This window comes from Pseudophryne corroboree, chromosome 4, assembly GCF_028390025.1.
Source record: "Pseudophryne corroboree isolate aPseCor3 chromosome 4, aPseCor3.hap2, whole genome shotgun sequence".
NCBI lineage: Eukaryota > Metazoa > Chordata > Amphibia > Anura > Myobatrachidae > Pseudophryne > Pseudophryne corroboree.
The window spans coordinates 324,973,269-324,992,039 of NC_086447.1; the positions used below are offsets into that span (position 1 = coordinate 324,973,269).

Genomic DNA, 18,771 nt, shown 5'->3' on the forward strand with positions numbered 1-18,771 from the left:
ACAGTTTGAATCTTTATACTGGCCTGAGGTAGCGGCGCTAGCAGCACAATCGAAGTCCCTGCTAGCTGAGTGACCAGTGAATAGGGTATCGTCGCTGGCCCAGGGCACTCCCCAAACAAGGCGCATCATTATCACTGAGCCTTCCGGAGCGCAGTGTTAGTACTGCGCTCTACACCCTGACGCCGCCATTTATACCGGCTCCCCGCTTGTCGGGTCACCGGTGTTACACTCACCACCACGATCTTCTGGATCTGTTAGGGGGTGGTGGCAAGCTGCGGGAGTGAGCGGTCGCCTCGGGGGCTAACGATCATCACCCTCAGGAGCTCAGTGTCCTGTCAGCGGAGATAGTGGCCATTAACCTCAGCGGGTTCAACACTACTCCCCCCCCTTAGTCCCACGAAGCAGGGAGGCTGTTGCCAGCAGCCTCCCTGTGCCTAACCTGTCTTAAAAAATAAATAAACCAAAGAAGCTCTAGGAGCACCCCTAGCTGTGACCGGCTCCTCCAGGCACATTTTCTAACCTGAGTCTGGTAGGAGGGGCATAGAGGGAGGAGCCAGCCCACACTATCAAAGTCTTAAAGTGCCCATGGCTCCTGGTGGATCCGTCTATACCCCATGGTACTAATATGGACCCCAGCATCCTCTAGGACGTAAGAGAAAAGGACTCGTTAAGCAGGTTTACCTGTAAAACGCAGTGTCTTTACTAGCATCAGACACTGGACATAGCATACACAGGCTAGGGCCTAGTCACAGAGACACATAACTTAAAACTAACAAATTAAAGCAAATGTTTTCGCACTCCCCGTGCTCAAGTCATTCTGCTGCAATGACCTGCAGCCACCATCCGCCATGCTCTCCTTGCACAGCAAACGTCCACAGTCCCTGGCACAAACAAAACTGCATCCTACTCTCTGGCCCCTAACAGGCATCAGTGCAATGTGCATGGGGTGAATGGGAGTTTTAAACCCCTTTCCTGCTTCTGACTTCCTGCTAGCGCTTGATGAGCTGGAAGACATGGAATTCTATTTTTCTAGCTTGAGCTGTGTAGCTTATAAACCCCGGAGTTCTACACTGCAGGTCTCGTTTTCCTCTCCCTTGGAGGGGGCTGATCCCACAGAGATGTGGGCAATTGTATTGAGACACAAGCCATCTTACCGCACTACGTGTGCAGTTGTGGTAGATATTTGGCAAGTCTACATAGTTTTTTTTCTGGTCTTTTGGGGATTAACAACGAAAAATAAAATCACCTATTGTCCAGAAATTATATATCCTTTCCCAGCCCCATTTATTACACAAGTGCACCTGTATATGCTTGATTAATCTCAGACGCTGCCATGGAAACAGGGTTTCTTATTATCATGTTTTCACTGACTGCACTGGCTACTACATAGTTTATACTTTGTTTACAGTTTTCCTTAACAAAGAAATTGACAGATAAATATAAAGTTAACAATATAATTCGGTGACGTCACCCCACCGCCAGGGCAAACATGCAAATTTTCTGACAGTCAAAATTGAGCAGCATGCACAGGCGACAACAACGACCCACAGGAGTGCGCTTCGTTAACGATATAGGGCCTAATTCACCCCTGGTCGCACGCAGGCTATTTTTTGCACTGCTGCGATCAGGTAATTGCCACCTACAGGGGAGGGGGTAAGCGCTTTGCAGGGGTGCCATCAGCTCTGCAGTGAGCAGCACAAACAAAAGTTTGTGCAGTTTCAGCACAGCCCAGGACTTACTTAGCCACTGCGACGACCCGGGTTGGTGGTGACATCAAGAATTCTTCTCCTGCGTTTTTACGGACACTCCAAGAAAACAGTGGGTTGCCGCCCACGAACGCCTTCTGCTGTCAATCTTCTTGCGATCACTTTCTTTGTTAGATTCGTCGCTGCCCGGCGATCCCCGTCTCCGGCGGCCGCTGCACCTGCGCATTGCGGACCGCACGCATGTGCTTTTCAGACCCAATCGCACAGCTTTGGAAAAAGGTAGCGTGCGATCGGGTCTGAATGACCCCCATAGTGCCTACACACTGGGCGATATTACAAAAGATATCGCTATTTAAAAGATTGCGTAGTGTGTACTCAGCTTTAGTATGTGTCACCTGCAGCCTAACATGTCCACTGTCATGTCCCATTAGAAATGCTATGTCCTGTTGGTAACATTTATCAAGTGCATTATACGTAGCAGTTCCATTGACTCACTTCTCCACTCTATTCATTGCTTCATACATCTACCCCACAATGCCTTGCCACAAATTACCATTTGGAACATTGCCTTTTTAATTGCACTGATACGAGTATTTGATGTTAACGGTGTTTTTAACACATTATATAAATACAGAGGGGTAAATTTACTAAGCTCCCGATTTTGACCGAGATGCTGTTTTTTCATCAAAGTGTCATCTCGGTAATTTACTAAGCAATAATCACGGCAGTGATGAGGGCATTCGTAATTTTTTGCAAGTCCAAGAAAAAAATGACGAATGAATACACCATCGGTCAAAACGCGGCTGTTTAAGTATGAATCTCGGTAATTTACTAAGAAGTGCAAAGCAAAAAAAAAACAAACACTGCCGTGAAAAATTACAACTCGTAAAAAAGTGCAAAAAAAAAACAGACCTGCTTTTTTTTTCCGTGATTGGATAGGCATGCAGGGATCCATGAGATCCGTGCATGTATATCAGTGGGAAGGGGTGGGAAAGTTGTTATTTTATTTAAAAAAATTGCGTGGGGTCCCCCCTCCTAAGCATAACCAGCCTCGGGCTCTTTGAGCCGATCCTGGTTGCAGAAATATGGGGAAAAAATTGACAGGGGTTCCCCCATATTTAAGCAACCAGCATCGGGCTCTGCGCCTGGTCCTGGTTCCAAAAATACGGGGGACAAAAAGAGTAGGGGTCCCCCGTATTTTTAAAACCAGCACCGGGCTCCACTAGCTGGACAGATAATGCCACAGCCGGGGGTCACTTTGATATAGTGCCCTGCGGCCGTGGCATCAAAAATCCAACTAGTCACCCCTGGCCGGGGTACCCTGGGGGAGTGGGGACCCCTTCAATCAAGGGGTCCCCCCCCCCCAGCCACCCAAGGGCCAGGGGTGAAGCCCGAGGCTGTCCCCCCCCCATCCAATGGGCTGCGGATGGGGAGGCTGATAGCCTTTTGTGATAATGAAAAGATATTGTTTTTAGTAGCAGTACTACAAGGCCCAGCAAGCCTCCCCCGCATGCTGGTACTTGGAGAACCACAAGTACCAGCATGCAACGGAAAAACGGGCCCGCTGGTACCTGTAGTACTACTACTAAAAAAATACCCAAAAAAAGACAACACACACACACCGTGAAAGTAAAGATTTATTACATACATGCACACAAACATACATACATACTTACCTTATGTTCACACGCAGGTCGGTCCTCTTCTCCAGTAGAATCCAAGGGGTACCTGTTGAATAAATTCTACTCACCAGATCGCGGGTCCCAGGGTCCTCGGGGCATCCATTTGTAATCCACGTACTTGCATAAAATAAGAAAACGGAAAGCCGAGCCACGAACTGAAAGGGGCCCCATGTTTTCACATGGGACTCCTTTCCCCGAATGCCAGAAACCCACTCTGACTGATGTCTAAGTGGGTTTCTTCAGCCAATCATGGAGCGCCACGTTGTAGCACTCTCCTGATCGGCTGTGTGCTCCTGTACTGTATGACAGGCAGCACACGGCAGTGTTACAATGTAGCGCCTATGCGCTCCATTGTAACCAATGGTGGGAACTTTCTGCCCTGCGGTTGACCTAAAGTGACGTCACCGCTGAGCAGAAAGTTCCCACCATTGGTTACAATGGAGCGCATAGGCGCTACATTGTAACACTGCCGTGTGCCGCCTGTCACTCAGTACAGGAGCACACAGCCGATCAGGAGAGTGCTACAACGTGGCGCTCCCTGATTGGCTGAAGAAACCCACTTAGACAGAAGTCAGAGTGGGTTTCTGGCATTCGGGGTAAGGAGTCCCATGTGAAAACATGGGGCCCCTTTCAGTTCGTGGCTCGGCTTTCCGTTTTCTTATTTTATGCAAGTACGTGGATTACAAATGGATGCCCCGAGGACCCTGGGACCCGCGATCTGGTGAGTAGAATTTATTCAACAGGTACCCCTTGGATTCTACTGGAGAAGAGGACCGACCTGCGTGTGAACATAAGGTAAGTATGTATGTATGTTTGTGTGCATGTATGTAATAAATCTTTACTTTCACGGTGTGTGTGTGTTGTCTTTTTTTGGGTATTTTTTTAGTAGTAGTACTACAGGTACCAGCGGGCCCGTTTTTCCGTCGCATGCTGGTACTTGTGGTTCTCCAAGTACCAGCATGCGGGGGAGGCTTGCTGGGCCTTGTAGTACTGCTACTAAAAACAATATCTTTTCATTATCACAAAAGGCTATCAGCCTCCCCATCCGCAGCCCATTGGATGGGGGGGGGACAGCCTCGGGCATCACCCCTGGCCCTTGGGTGGCTGGGGGGGGGGGACCCCTTGATTGAAGGGGTCCCCACTCCCCCAGGGTACCCCGGCCAGGGGTGACTAGTTGGATTTTTGATGCCACGGCCGCAGGGCACTATATCAAAGTGACCCCCGGCTGTGGCATTATCTGTCCAGCTAGTGGAGCCCGGTGCTGGTTTTAAAAATACGGGGGACCCCTACTCTTTTTGTCCCCCGTATTTTTGGAACCAGGACCAGGCAGAGCCCGATGCTGGTTGCTTAAATATGGGGGAACCCCTGTCAATTTTTTCCCCATATTTCTGCAACCAGGATCGGCTCAAAGAGCCCGAGGCTGGTTATGCTTAGGAGGGGGGACCCCACGCAATTTTTTTTTGGGATTTTACAGTGTTTAATTTAAAAAAAAAAAAAAAATGAACCCCAGCACGGATCACACAGATCCGGCCGAGATTCATTGTAAAAAAGTCGGCAGTGTTTTGCTAATCACTGCCGTAAAAAAAAAAAAAAAAACACGAATGACATCGACATCGGAACAAAAGAAAAACCCGAATACGACAGCTTAGTAAATCCATCGTAACAAATTCAAAAAGTTGCAGTTTTACACTTTCGATGTCATTCGTGATTGAACTTTGACCTGAAACGGGAAAACACGAATCTTAGTAAATTTACCCCAGAGTGTATATATATATATATATTTTACACACACAAACATTAGGGATACCCCATGAACTGCATGATGTGTTTGTTTGATTTTCTTATAAATGCTGAGGTCAATAATGGAACATGTTTGTATCTGTAACTCCAGGGCGCCACCGTCTGTCCAGAAACGTGATGCACACACCAGACAGGTTAAGTGCAGCCTTCTACAGAGTAAATGGAAGAATTGAAGGCAAATTTCACTGGCAATTTTTGCAAAGTGAACAATCACACACTATTACAGCCTTTCTGTTCCGTTGGGCTGAGATATCAGACACTGCTCAAGTTTACAATACACGGACACTCCCGCCTGTGAGTACAGTATGATGTGGTTATAGAATTAGTGTGCATTTACTGGGCAATATCCGATTATGGTCTTGTGATCTAATAATAATGTAATTAAAAGCAGAAAGGGTTTATTTAAAAATTAAACATTCTTAATACCATTACGGAAACTCTCTGTCATTATCAGAGAATGATGTGCCTATAATATTTCCAAGCAGCACTGGACTACGACTAAAAGCAGGCCTGATATTCAAAGTGCACAAACCCACCTGCTGTGAGCTCCTTGTAACAAAATCATTGGAATTATTGTAGCACCTAGAGCAGGGGTGGGCAATTATTTCAGCTGGGGGGCCGCTTAATACTTCCAGCGAATATTCGAGGGCCACACACAAAATACTCAAAAAGAGTCCCCTTTTTACACATTACGGCAGACAGCGTGCCCTTTTTTTTTTTTTACACATTACGGCAGATAGCGTCCCCCTTTTTACACATTACGGAAGACAGCGTCCCCTTTTTACACATTACAGCAGACAGCGTCCCCTTTTTACACATTACGGCAGACAGCGCCCCCGTTTTTACACATTACGGCAGACATCGTCCCCCTTTTTACACATTACGGCAGACATCGTCCCCCTTTTTACACATTACGGCAGACATCGTCCCCCTTTTTACACATTACGGCAGACAGTGCTCCCGTTTTTACACATTACGGCAGACAACGTCCCCCTTTTCACACATTACGGCAGACATCGTCCCCCTTTTTACACATTACGGCAGACATCGTCCCCCTTTTTACACATTACGGCGGACATCGTCCCCCGTTTTTACACATTACGGCAGACATCGTCCCCCTTTTTACACATTACGGCAGACATCGTCCCCCTTTTTACACATTACGGCAGACAGCGTCCCACTTTTTTACATATTATGGCAGACAGTCCCTTCCCCCCTCCCCTAAACCCATATTGCAGATTTTAACTCCGCGGCCTCCCCACCCCTAAACCTATATGGCAGCTGAAGCGCTGATCCAGGGGCTGCCTGGACAGGGGGTTTACCTGTTTGTCACAGTGGCAGACGATCCCCACTGTCCGATGATCCGCGCTGCTGCTGCCGCCTGGAGTCGCTGCTGATGTGGCCTCTCCTGCTCCCGCTCGCTGGCCACCGCTTCTTCTCCTCACTCAGCCGCCGCTCCTGCTCACTGCAGTGCCCGCCCCCCGTGCCGCCCAGCGCGCGCATGGTAACAGAGGAAATCCCGGTCAGCTGACCCTGTGACGTGACCGGGATTTCCTCAGCAGCGCCGCGTCTGAGAGCAGTGCAATGACAAGCGACCTGTCGGGCCGCTTGTCATTGCACTCTGGTGGGGCACAGCGGGCCAGGCACGATCGGTCCGCGGGCCGCATCCGGCCCGCGGGCCGCATGTTGCCCACCCCTAATTTAGAGCCTTATTCAGGTTGCATTGCAAATGCGATGCAACAGCAATTTTTGAGATTGGCCTGCAGCGTGCATGTGCAGGTCCTATCCTGCACGTTCATGTGCAGTTGATGCGGTCAGCTCACATTAACTGCGAACGCCTCTGCCTGATTGACAGGCAGAAGCATTAACAAGGCGGGAGGGGGGACATTCGCAGACTGTTGCAAGGGCGGCAGGGGGGAAAACGGGAGCTGGTAGGCTGCATTTTTGGGGCAGCTGCATGATGTCACACGCAGCTGCTCCGAACAAAAAGATGGGGGCAGGACTCCTGCCGTTGCAGCCAGGCTGCACCGGCAGGAGGCTACTCTAGTTTCTGCGACCACACACGAATTGTGGCACGATCGCAATTAGAGCGTGGTCGCAGTTGGTAAGCAGCGGACAGCATGCTGAGCGAACTTGCCCTGCGATGGGCAGAACATAGCACGCGACTGAATGGATTCCAAATTCTGTAATCCGTACTGAATAGAGTCCTTACTGCTGAAATTCCTGGCAAGTAAAACAGTTTAGTCCAGTGGTTCCCAAACTGTGTGAGGTGGCAATCTGGGGTGCCCCAGGACACTTGCAGGGTGCCCTGGGTTGGTGGTCCAGGACCAGTTCTTCATTACTTATGGTCAATTAAATTAGTGCTGGTGACTTCCAGTTATAAAATATGTGGACAAACATAAATGAGCCTAAGAGTGACATATAAACACAATTTACTTAATTTAATATATTTTTCTGAATTTCTCAATAAGAAACTTTTGTCCTAGGGGTGCCGTGAAATTCTAGGGTGCAGTGACTCAAAAAAGTTTGGGAACTACTGGTTTAGTCTATGTAATCCAAGGTTCTATTTAAAAAGGCAGTAAATGCCAGTTTGTAAGACGGCACATGGGCCCTCATTCTGAGTTGTTCGCTCGCTAGCCGCTTTTCGCAGCAGTGCACACGCTAAGCCGCCGCCCTCTGGGAGTGAATCTTAGCTTGGCAGAATTGCGAACGAAGTATTCGCAATATTTTTCTTTGCAGTTTCTGAGTAGCTCGAGACTTACTCTTCCAGTGCGATCAGTTCAGTGCCTGTCGTTTGTGGTTTGACGTCACAAACACACCCAGCGTTCGCCTAGACACTCCCCCGTTTCTCCAGCCACTCCCGCGTTTTTCCCAGAAACGGCAGCGTTTTTTCACACACACCCATAAAACGGCCAGTTTCCGCCCAGAAACACCCACTTCCTGTCAATCACACTCCGATCACCAGAACGAAGAAAAAACCTCGTAATGCCGTGAGTAAAATACCAAACTTTTTAGCAAATTTACTTGACGCAGCGCGAACATTGCGCATGCGCAGTTAGCGGAAAATCGCACCGATACGAAGGAAAAGAACGAGCGAACCACTCGGAATGAGGGCCATAGACCATGGTTTATTGAGGTGACAGAAACACCAGTTTGCATTAGGTGGGAAGAGATCTATAGGAAAAGTGAAGACAGGCACCCTCTGGTGAATTTTCTAAAACAAAATTGGTATTTTCAAGGTAAGTTATATTAGGTATACCATTAATTTGCCAGCTGACGATATCCCGGCGTTAGGGTACCGACGCCAGAATCCTGACAGCTGGCAATGCTGGCAGCCGAAATACCGAAGCAACAGGACTATTCACACTCATGGTTGTCCACAGGAACTCTTTGCGCTCGCCCTGCTGCCGACATACTGGCGGTCGGGATGCCACTGTCGGCATATTGACGCCCGGCATCCCAGCCGCTGGTAAATCATACTGAACCCGTATATTAGGCTGAACCCAAAAATACACAGTAGTAAATGTCTCCCTTCTTAACTCTGTTGAAAACCTGTTAATAAATAAGGAGATTTATGGTAGACTTACCATTGTCAAATCTTTCTGCGAGGTACACTGGGTTCCACAGGGAATACATTGGGGTGTAGAGAACGATCTTGATCCAGGCACCAACAGGTTAAAGCCTTAGCTGTCCCAAGATGCATTAGGGCCTCCTCTATAACCCCACCTCCAGGCACTGTGAGCTCAGTTTCGTTAACCAGTCCAATGCAGGAGCAGGTAAAAGAGAAGGCAGATGTTAGTCACATAGAACCACATTCTCATGACAGGAGAAGGGACCAGCGGCTAATACCATACAAACCCATAGAAGCTAGGTGCGTCAGGGCGGGTACAGTGTACCTCGCAGAAAGAGATTTAACAACGGTAAGTCTACCATAAATCTCCTTTTCTGCAGCGGGGTACACTGTGTTCCACAGGGAATTCATTGGGGATGTCCCAAAGCAGTTCCTCAAGGGAGGGGACGCGTCTTAGCGGGTATGAGAACCCGGCATCCAAAAGCAAGCAGGCCAGGTACGTTTGTGAAAACCAAAAAAGTACAAAAAGGGAATCTGACCTCTGATAGAGGCAGTCCTCTCCACGTATATACAGAGAGCTCGTACCAAACCTAAACTGCTCTTTGTAGGACAAACCAGAAGAGATGAAGGCCGGAACCACAATCTCTTGGTTAAGGTGAAAAGATAACCCCACCTTAGGCAAATAACCAGGGCGAGTTTTAAGAACTGCTCGGTCATGGTGAAATATCAGAAAGGGTGGACGACAGGACAAGGCGCCTAGGTCCGACACCCTCCTAGCAGAGGCAATAGCCAGTAGGAACAGGACCTTGGCCATGAGCCATTTAAGGTCCTCTGACTCAAGAGGTTCAAATGGAGACTCTTGCAGGGCATTCAGAACAACAGACAAATCCCATGAAGCCACAAGAGGGACATAGGGAGGCTGAATCCGTAAAACACCCTGAGTGAAAGTATGAACGTCAAAAAAAGACACAATTTTTCTCTGAAACAATACCAACAAGGCAGGGATATGAACCTTGAGGGAGGCCAGATGAAGGCCTAAGTCCAGGCCTTGTTGCAGAAAAGCCAGAAGTCTGGAAGTACTGAATTCGTAATTCTTAGCAGCCCACCAGGTGAAGTAAGAATTCCAGAACCTATAATAAATACGTGCAGATGCCAGTTTGCGGGCCTTCAGCATAGTTTGGATAACTATGCCTCAGAGAATCCTTTGGCCCTCAGGAGTAAAGCTTCAAGAGCCACGCCGTCAAAGCCAGTCTTGCCAGGTCCGGATAGGCACAAGGGGCCCTGAACGAGGAGATCTGGGCATTGAGGAAGTAGAAGAGGACGCTCTGTCGATAGACCCTGCAGGTCTGAGAACCAATGCCGTCTGGGAGATGCTAGAGGTAGTATTCCTCCTACTTCTTTGAACTTCCGTAGTACCCTGGGCAGGAGTGACACTGGAGGGAACACGTAGGGCAGCCGAAAGTTCAATGGAATTGCCAGTGTGTCCACGAACACTGCTTGAGGATCCCTGGTTCTTGATCCGAAGACCGGAACTTTGTGATTGTGTCGAGATGCCATCAGGTCTACATCTGGTAGACCCCACTTGTTCATTAGTTGAAAGACTTTCTGATGAAGACTCCACTTTCCGGCGTGCATGTCCTGACGACGGAGGAAATTACTTTCCCAGTTGAGGACTCCCGGAACGAACACTGCCAATATTGGCGGCAAAAGGCGTTCTGCCCAACGAATGATTTTTGACACTTCCATCATTGCCATGTGGCTTCGAGTGCCACCTTGATGGTTTATGTAAGCCACTATGGTGGCGTTTTCTGACCGTACTTGAACATGCCTGTTCTGTATCAAGAGGCAGGGCGAGAGACAAAGTATTGAACACTACCCGCAATTCCAGAAGTTTATCGGGAGGAGTGATTCCTCCATGCTCCACTGACCCTGGAAAGAGTGTTGCTCCAACACCGCACCCCAACCCCTCAGACTGGCATCTGTAGTCAGTAGGACCCAGTTGGGGATTCAGAATGAAGGGACGGACCCTGCTCAACTGCTGGTCCTGTAGCCACCAGGTCAGCGAAAGACGAACCTCCGGAGTCAAGGAGATCATGTGAGACCTGATCCGATGAGGCAGGCCATCCCACCTGGAAAGGATTAACCTCTGTATAGGGCGGGTATGGAATTGAGCGTACTCTACTGTGTCGAAAACCAACACCATGAGGCTTAGTACTTGTATCGCCGAGTGTATCGACACTCTTGGGCGAGAAAGGAAGTGTCTGATTCTGTCCTGAAGTTTTAGGACCTTCTCTGGAGACAGAAACAGCCGTTGACTGTGTGTCCGGTAGGGCCCCCAGGTGCACCATGCTCCAAGCAGGGACCAGCAAGGACTTCTTCCAGTTGATGAACCACCCGTGGGCTTGTAGGAAGTTTACCGTCAGTTGTAGAGGACTGAAGAGGACATTATGGGAGTTTGCCAGAATCAGCAAATCGTCCAGATACGGCAGGATCCTGACTCCCTGGTGATGGAGATGGCCGTCATCCCGGCCATAACCTTGGTGAAGATCTGAGGGACCGTGGCCAGTCCAAATGGCAGAGCCTGGAATTGATAGTGAAGGTTACCAATAGCAAACTGCAGACATTGCTGATGTGATATGGCAATAGGCATATGCAGGTAAGCATCTTGTATATCCAGGGATACCATATAGCCTCCGGGTTCCATGGCCAGTACAATGAAGCGCAGTTTTTCCATACGGAACTTGGACACTCTCACAAACATGTTAAGTGATTTGAGGTTGAGAATAGGCCGGAAAAACCCATCAGATTTCGGGACTAGAAAGAGGGTCGAGTAGTATCCTCTGCCACTCTGGGACAGAGGTACCGACACTACCACTCCTGTATCCAGGAGGGAACGCACAACCATCTGTAGAGCTTGCGCCTTTAACGGATCCAAAGGGATAACCTTTGTGCAGAACTGGCGAGGGGGACGTCTCTTGAAAGAGACTGCATACCCGTGAGAGAGAACTTCTCGCACCAATGCGTTTGAAGCGGTCATTAACCAGGCCTGGATGAATCGTAGAAGTCGGACCCCCACCCTGGGATCCCCCAGGGGAAGGCCTGTCCAGTCATGCAGCAAACTTGTTATGAGAAGCAGGCTGACGAGCAGCCCAGGATAGTTATGCCTTGGGCTTAGTGGTTGCTGGGAGCACGAGATTAGCTCTGGTATGCCTGACCTTCGCTTTCCCTTAAGGCCGAAAGCAGGGAAAACTGGTTCCTTATGCCTTCTGTACAGAAGGAGTAGCATTTGGGGGAAGGGCAGTCATAGTAGCCGCCGATTCAGATGCAATATTTAATTAGGTCTTCCCCAAATAAGATGTCCCCAGTAAAGGGGAATACCTCCAAGGACATTTGGAGTCCAGATCCACCTTCCATGACCTCAACCACAGAATACGGTGAGCCAGGACAGACGTATTCGATGCCTTGGCAGGCAACAAACCCACCTCGGGGGACGCCTCCTGGTGTAGAAAAAGGTGGCAGTGGTATTGTGAGACAGGGAATGTCTGGCATTGTTAGATATATCCTCGAGCAGCTCCTCCTCTAATGCCTGATCCAGTCCTCAATCTATTTTGCACCCCCAAGAGGACGCAATCGTGGTCTATGTACAACACCCGTAAGGGAGTAATAGACTTCAGGCATCCGTCCACACACTTATCTGTCGGTTCCTACAGTGAGGGGACAGTGGTGAGAGGCAGAGTGGACGACACCCGATGGGCGACACATGAGTTCACTAGCAGTGCATTACCTACTTGTTATATAACTCTGCAGGGGGAGGATATTGAGCTAATGCCCATTGTAGACGGGGGAATGTCTTAACATAGTAACATAGTATCTGAGGTTGAAAAAAGACAATTTGTCCATCGATTTCAACCTATTGGTGGTCTCCTGTGCAGTTTTCTTTTAGGACTAATTTTGCCTAATGCTGATGTCACCCGTTTTGTTTTAATGACAGCCGTTGTTTTAATAACTATAGTGCGTGACTAAGTACCATAACCCTGAATATCCTTATCCATTAGGAATTTATCTAATCCATTCTTAAAGGTGTTGACTGAGTCCGCCGTTACTACTTCCTCAGGCAGGGAATTCCAAACACGTATTGTCCTTACTGTCAAAAAAACTTTTTGCCGCATTGTGCGGAATTTCCTCTAACCTAAGCGTGTCCTCTGAGCTGATTTTATCAACAACAGGTCCCGCTCAAGCTCAGTGTATTGTCCCCTTATATTTTTGTAGATGTTGATCATGTCCCCTCTTAGTCTCCTCTTTTCCAGTGTAAACATGCCTAGCCTTGCAAGCCTTTCCTCGTATTCCAGCGTCTCCATTCCCTTTCTTCCCTGGATTAGACCAGGGGTCTTGTCTGATGTACACTTAATGGTCAGATTGTGGTAACAGAGTTTTATTTACCCTCTGACGTGTGAACATATCAGTGGGGGAATCCTCTTATCATCAGTGATTTGTAGGATATGTTTCCCAGTAACCACAATGTCAGTGGTATCATTTAGCAATGAAAAATCCTTGTCAGAAACACCTAATATAGGGACTGACAGGACAGCATGATAAAATATTAGAGAGATTATTGGATAGGAAAGAGGGAGCAGCCCGCTTAGATGACCCAGAGACACAAGAGTGACCTGGAATACGCCACAACCCATGAGGTAAAATTTTCCCACTCAAAGCGGAGTAACCATGAGGACATCAGTGACTAATGTTACAGGTGGTCCCATATGGGGCATAAAGCGTTCAACTAGAGTACCCAGTAGGTTTGAGAACGCAGCCCAGGTTGGCTCCAGATTGATTACAGGAGCTGCGGACTGACTGGAAGATGAATGACATAGTACAGAGACCATCACACAAAACTTCCCCCTCAGGTAAATTCATTGCGCATGCTCTGCAGGATGCAGGAGCGTCCCCAGATTTACTGCCCTACATGTTAAATATTATACACAAATGCAACAGAGAGCGGTTTAGTACGATGAAGCCAGACAGAGTACAATACCTGCAAATAATAGGATTTTAAATTAACTAAGTAAATCCTTTTCTCGTAGTCCGTGGAGGATGCTGAGGTCCACATTAGTACCATGGGGTATAGACGGGTCCACTAGGAGCCACTGGTACTTTAAGAGTTTGAGAGTGTGGGCTGGCTCCTCCCTCTAAGCACCTCCTACCAGACTCAGTCTAGAAACTGTGCCCCGAGGAGACGGACAACTTCGAGAGAAGGATTTTACACAGATAGTGGTGAGAGATTAACACCAGCTCACATACACAAGGCAAACTAAGCTAACCAGCTTGAAAAATCAGCAACGGCTGAACAATATTACTAAACCAAGTAACAAAGCAGTACTTAACCAAGACTAAGCAGTACTGAACTAAGTAACCACTGCAGGATCACGGAGCGCTGGGCGGGCGTCCAGCATCCTCTACGGACTACGAGAAAAAGATTTACCGGTAGGTAATTAAAATCCTATTTTCTCTTACGTCCTAGAGGATGCTGGGGTCAACATTAGTACCATGGGGATGTACCAAAGCTCCCAAAATGGGAGGGAGAGCGTGGAGGTTCCTGCAGAACTGATTTACCAAACTTCAGGTCCTCAGAGGCCAAAGTATCGAACTTGTAGAAAGTTGCAAACGTGTTCGACCCAGACCAAGTGGCCGCTCGGCAAAGCTGTAAAGCCGAGACACCCCGGGCAGCCGCCCAGGAAGAACCCACCTTACGAGTAGAGTGGGCCTTAACAGACGTAGGACATGGCAAGCCTGCCATAGAATACACATGCTGGATAGTGAACCTGATCCAGCGAGAAATAGTCTGCTTAGAAGCAGGACACCCAATTTTCTTGGGATCATACAGGACACACAGAGAGTCCGATTTTCTGTGACAAGCAGTCCTCTTCACATAGATTTTCAGAGCCCTTACAACTGTCGGGAAAGTGCAGCAGAGGTTGTTCTTCCTCAGGCAACTAAGGAAGTTCAACATCCCACAGAAGCTTCTGCTCCTCTTCTACTCTGCGATTGTGGAGTCGGTAGTGTGCTCCTCGATACTGGTATGGTACAGCTCGGCCAGCGCGATGGACAGATGCAGGCTACAAAAGGTGGTCAGAACCGCAGAGAAGATCATGGGGGCCGACCTTCCCTCCGTCCAGGACCTGTACCTGTCCAGAGCTAAAAATCGGGCAACGAAGGTACTAAAAGACCAGCTACACCCCAGCCACAGCATGTTTAACTTGCTTCCTTCAGGCAGGCGTTACAGGGTCGTCCCCGCCAGGTCCACCAGAAGCCTCAAAAGTTTCTTTCCCCAAGCCATCCGCCTGCTGAACTCCTGAACATTGACTGACTAGCCGTACATGTAACTCACTTGTGTCCCTACGATATGCCTATCTGTATGACACACCCTTATCTGTTACCTACTGGCTGTTGTATAGCAAACCGAAGACAAATTCCTAGTATACGCAAGTATACCTGATAAAATGAAGCTGATTCTGATTCTTGGACTCACACCAAGATACATAATTTTTTCCAAATGTGATGGTAATGTTTAGACGTTACTCCTTTCCTAGCCTGTATCAGGGTATTTGTTCGGAATGCCCTTCCGAGCTAAAATCTGGCGTTCAACCTCCATGCCTTCAAATGTAGCTGTGACAAGTCTTGATAAGCGAACGGCCCCTGTCGTAGAAGGTCCTCCCGAAGAGGAAGAGGCCTCGGATCTTCCAGCAGTAGATCCAGAAGATCCGCATACCAAGCCCTTCTTGGCCAGTCTGGAGCAATAAGGGTTGCCTGAACTCTTGTTCTCCTTATGAGTTTTAGAACTCTTGGAATGAGTGGAAGTGGAGGAAACACGTACACCGACTGGAACACCCACGGAGTCACTAGGGTGTCCACCGCCACTGCTTGCGGGTCCCTTGACCTGGAACAATACCTCCGAAGCTTCTTGTTGAGACGAGAGGCCATCATGCCTATTTGAGGTACACCCCAAAGATCTGTTACCTCTGTGAACACCTCCCGATGGAGGCCCCACTCTCCTGGATGGAGATCGTGTCTGCTGAAGAAGTCTGCTTCCCAGTTGTCTACTCCCGGAATGAATATTGCTGACAGCGCCAACGCGTGCTTTTCTGCCCAGAGGATTATTCTTGTTACCTCTGACATTGCAGCTCTGCTCTTCGTTCCGCCCTGTCGGTTTATGTAAGCCACCGTCGTTACATACTTAAATGGCTCGATCTCGCAGAAGATGGGCCGCTTGGAGAAGACCGTTGTAGACAGCTCTTAGTTCCAGAAGGTTTATTGGAAGGCTAGATTCCAGGCTTGACCACCTTCCTTGGAATGTTTCCACCTGAGTGATTGCGCCCCATCCCTGGAGACTTGCATCCGTTGTTAGAAGGATCCAGTCCTGAATATCGAACCTGCGGCCCTCCAGAAGGTGAGCTAGTTGTAGCCACCACAGGAGTGAAATCCTGGCTTTTGTATTCTCAGGTGCATGTATAGATGAGATCCCAACCACTTGTCCAGGAGATCCAGTTGGAAGGACCGAGCATGAAACCTTCTGTACTCTAGAGTCTCGTAAGAGTCCACTATCTTCCCCAGAAGGCGAATGCACTGATGAACAGATACCCGGGCTGGCTTCAGGACGTCCCAGAACATTGTTTGAATCACCAACGCTTTCTCCTCTGGCAGAAACACCCTCTGCACTTCTGTGTCGAGGATCATTCCCAGAAAAGACAACCTCCTTGTCGGCTCCAAATGTGATTTTGGAAGGTTCAGGATCCAACTGTGTTCCCTGAGCAGATAAGTTGTGAGAACAATGGACTGCAACAACGTCTCCCTGGACGATGCCTTTATCAGCAGATCGTCCAGATATGGGATGATGTTCACCCCCTTTCTGCGGAGGAGAACCATCATCTCTGCCATCACCTTGGTGAACACCCTCGGTGCTGTGGAGAGGCCGAATGGCAGTGCCTGAAATTGATAGTGACTGTCTAACAGTGCAAATCTGAGATAAGCCTGGTGCGGCAGCCAAATCGGAATGTGTAGGTACGTATCCTTGATATCCAGGGATACCAGAAACTCTCCCTCCTCCAGACCTGAAATCACTGCTCTGAGAGACTCCATTTTGAATTTGAACACCCTCGGGTAAGGGTTCAACGATTTCAAGTTCAAAATTGGTCTGACCGAACCATCCGGTTTCGGTACCACGAAAATAGGATTTTAATACCTACCGGTAAATCCTTTTCTCTTAGTCCGTAGAGGATGCTGGGGATGCTTCAAGAACCATGGGGTATAGACGGGATCCGCAGGAGACATAGGCACACTTCAAGACTTTGATTGGGTGTGAACTGGCTCCTCCCTCTATGCCCCTCCTCCAGACTCCAGTTTAAGTAACTGTGCCCAGGGAGACTGACATTTCGAGGAAAGAATTTATTGTTAAACCACGGTGAGCATCTTACCAGCTCACACCTCAGTATACCGCATAACGTGGCATTCAATAGAACACCAGCCGACGGCATGAAGAATATGCAGCAATACGCTGACATAAAGTGTAACGCATGCCATGGCATGAACATCATCAGCCACAGGCTGACTTAAACACAAAACACCATATGTGTAAACATACCCAATAACTGCAGATACAGTACGCACTGGGACGAGCGCCCAGCATCCTCTACGGCAGTGATTTTCAACCTTTTTTTACTCGCGGCACACCAAACAATATTTTAAAACTGCCAAGGCACACCATCCGACCCCCACAGAAAAGTTCCCAAAAAACACACATTGGGCCTCACAGTAATAAAAAATCCACACATACATTGGCCTACACAGAAAAAACAATCACATTGCTCCCCACATAAATCAATCACATTGCTCCTCACATACTGTAAATAATGTTGCTCACACATAAATAAATCACATTTCTCCCCACATAAATCCTATTGCTCCCCACATGAATTATTCACATTGTTCCCCCCCATAAATCCATAAATCCTACTGCTCCCCACAGGAGAAATAACATAAGAAATATTAGCCCCTACCGGTCAGCTGTCCCCCTCCCTGTTCCTCAGTGGCGGGGATTGTTCATAGTGGAGTGCTGTGAATACTGAGCAGCGGGCGATCGGGCACGTGTGGATGTGGGTGGGCAAGGAAAGCTGTGGATGTAGGTGGGAACTGGAAGATGTGTATGCAGGCGGGGGGGCTGGCTGGGTGGTGAGATGCGGCGGCTGTGACCTATGATATCACACCGCCGGGCCATCAAGGCACAGGTCACAGCCGGAGCATGAATGATCCTCTAAGAAGAGCCCGGGCCAACAGTTCACTCTGAAGATGCAGGAAGCTGCTCTGCCTCCGCGGCACACCTTGCAACTGGTCGCGGCACACTAGTGTGCCACAGCACACTGGTGGAAAAAGCCGGCTCTATGGACTAAGAGAAAAGGATTTACTGGTAGGTATTAAAATCCTATTTTCTCATACGTCCTAAAGGATGCTGGGGATGCTTCAAGAACCATGGAGTTTATACCAAAGCTCTAGAACGGGCGGGAGAGTGCGGACGACTCTGCAGCACCGAATGACCAAACAAGAAGTCCTCATCAGCTAGGGTATAAAACTTGTAAAACTTCGTAAAGGTGTTTGATCCCGGTCAAGTAGTAGCGCGGCCAAGCTGTAATGCCAGCCGCCCAGGATGAGCCCACCTTTCTAGTAGACTGGGCCTTCACCGATTTCGGTAACGGCAATCCTGCCGTATAATGAGCCTGCTGAATCGTAGCACAGATCCAGCGCGCAATAGTCTGCTTGGAAGCAGTAGCCCCAATCATGTTGGGAGCCCATAGGACAAATAGAGTCTCTGTTTTCCCAATATGATCCGTTCTGGCGACATAGATTTTTAAAGCTCTGACCACATCGAGAGACTTCGATTCCACCAAGGTGTCAGTAGTCACTGGCACCACAATAGGCTGGTTTATGTGAAACCACTTTTGGCAGAAACTGCTGACGAGTTCTC

At 48.6% G+C, this 18,771-nt stretch overlaps 1 protein-coding gene across 1 annotated transcript in view; it reads left to right on the top strand.

The window, feature by feature from the left end:
- The window catches only part of LOC134909470 (anosmin-1-like), a 91,789-nt gene that overhangs the window by 30,168 nt on the left and 42,850 nt on the right, over nucleotides 1-18,771 (top strand). Inside the window, exon 5 of the mRNA XM_063916360.1 lies at nucleotides 5,280-5,482. Within this exon, the coding sequence (XP_063772430.1) occupies nucleotides 5,280-5,482 (203 nt within the window). The remainder of the gene's footprint in view (nucleotides 1-5,279; nucleotides 5,483-18,771) is intronic.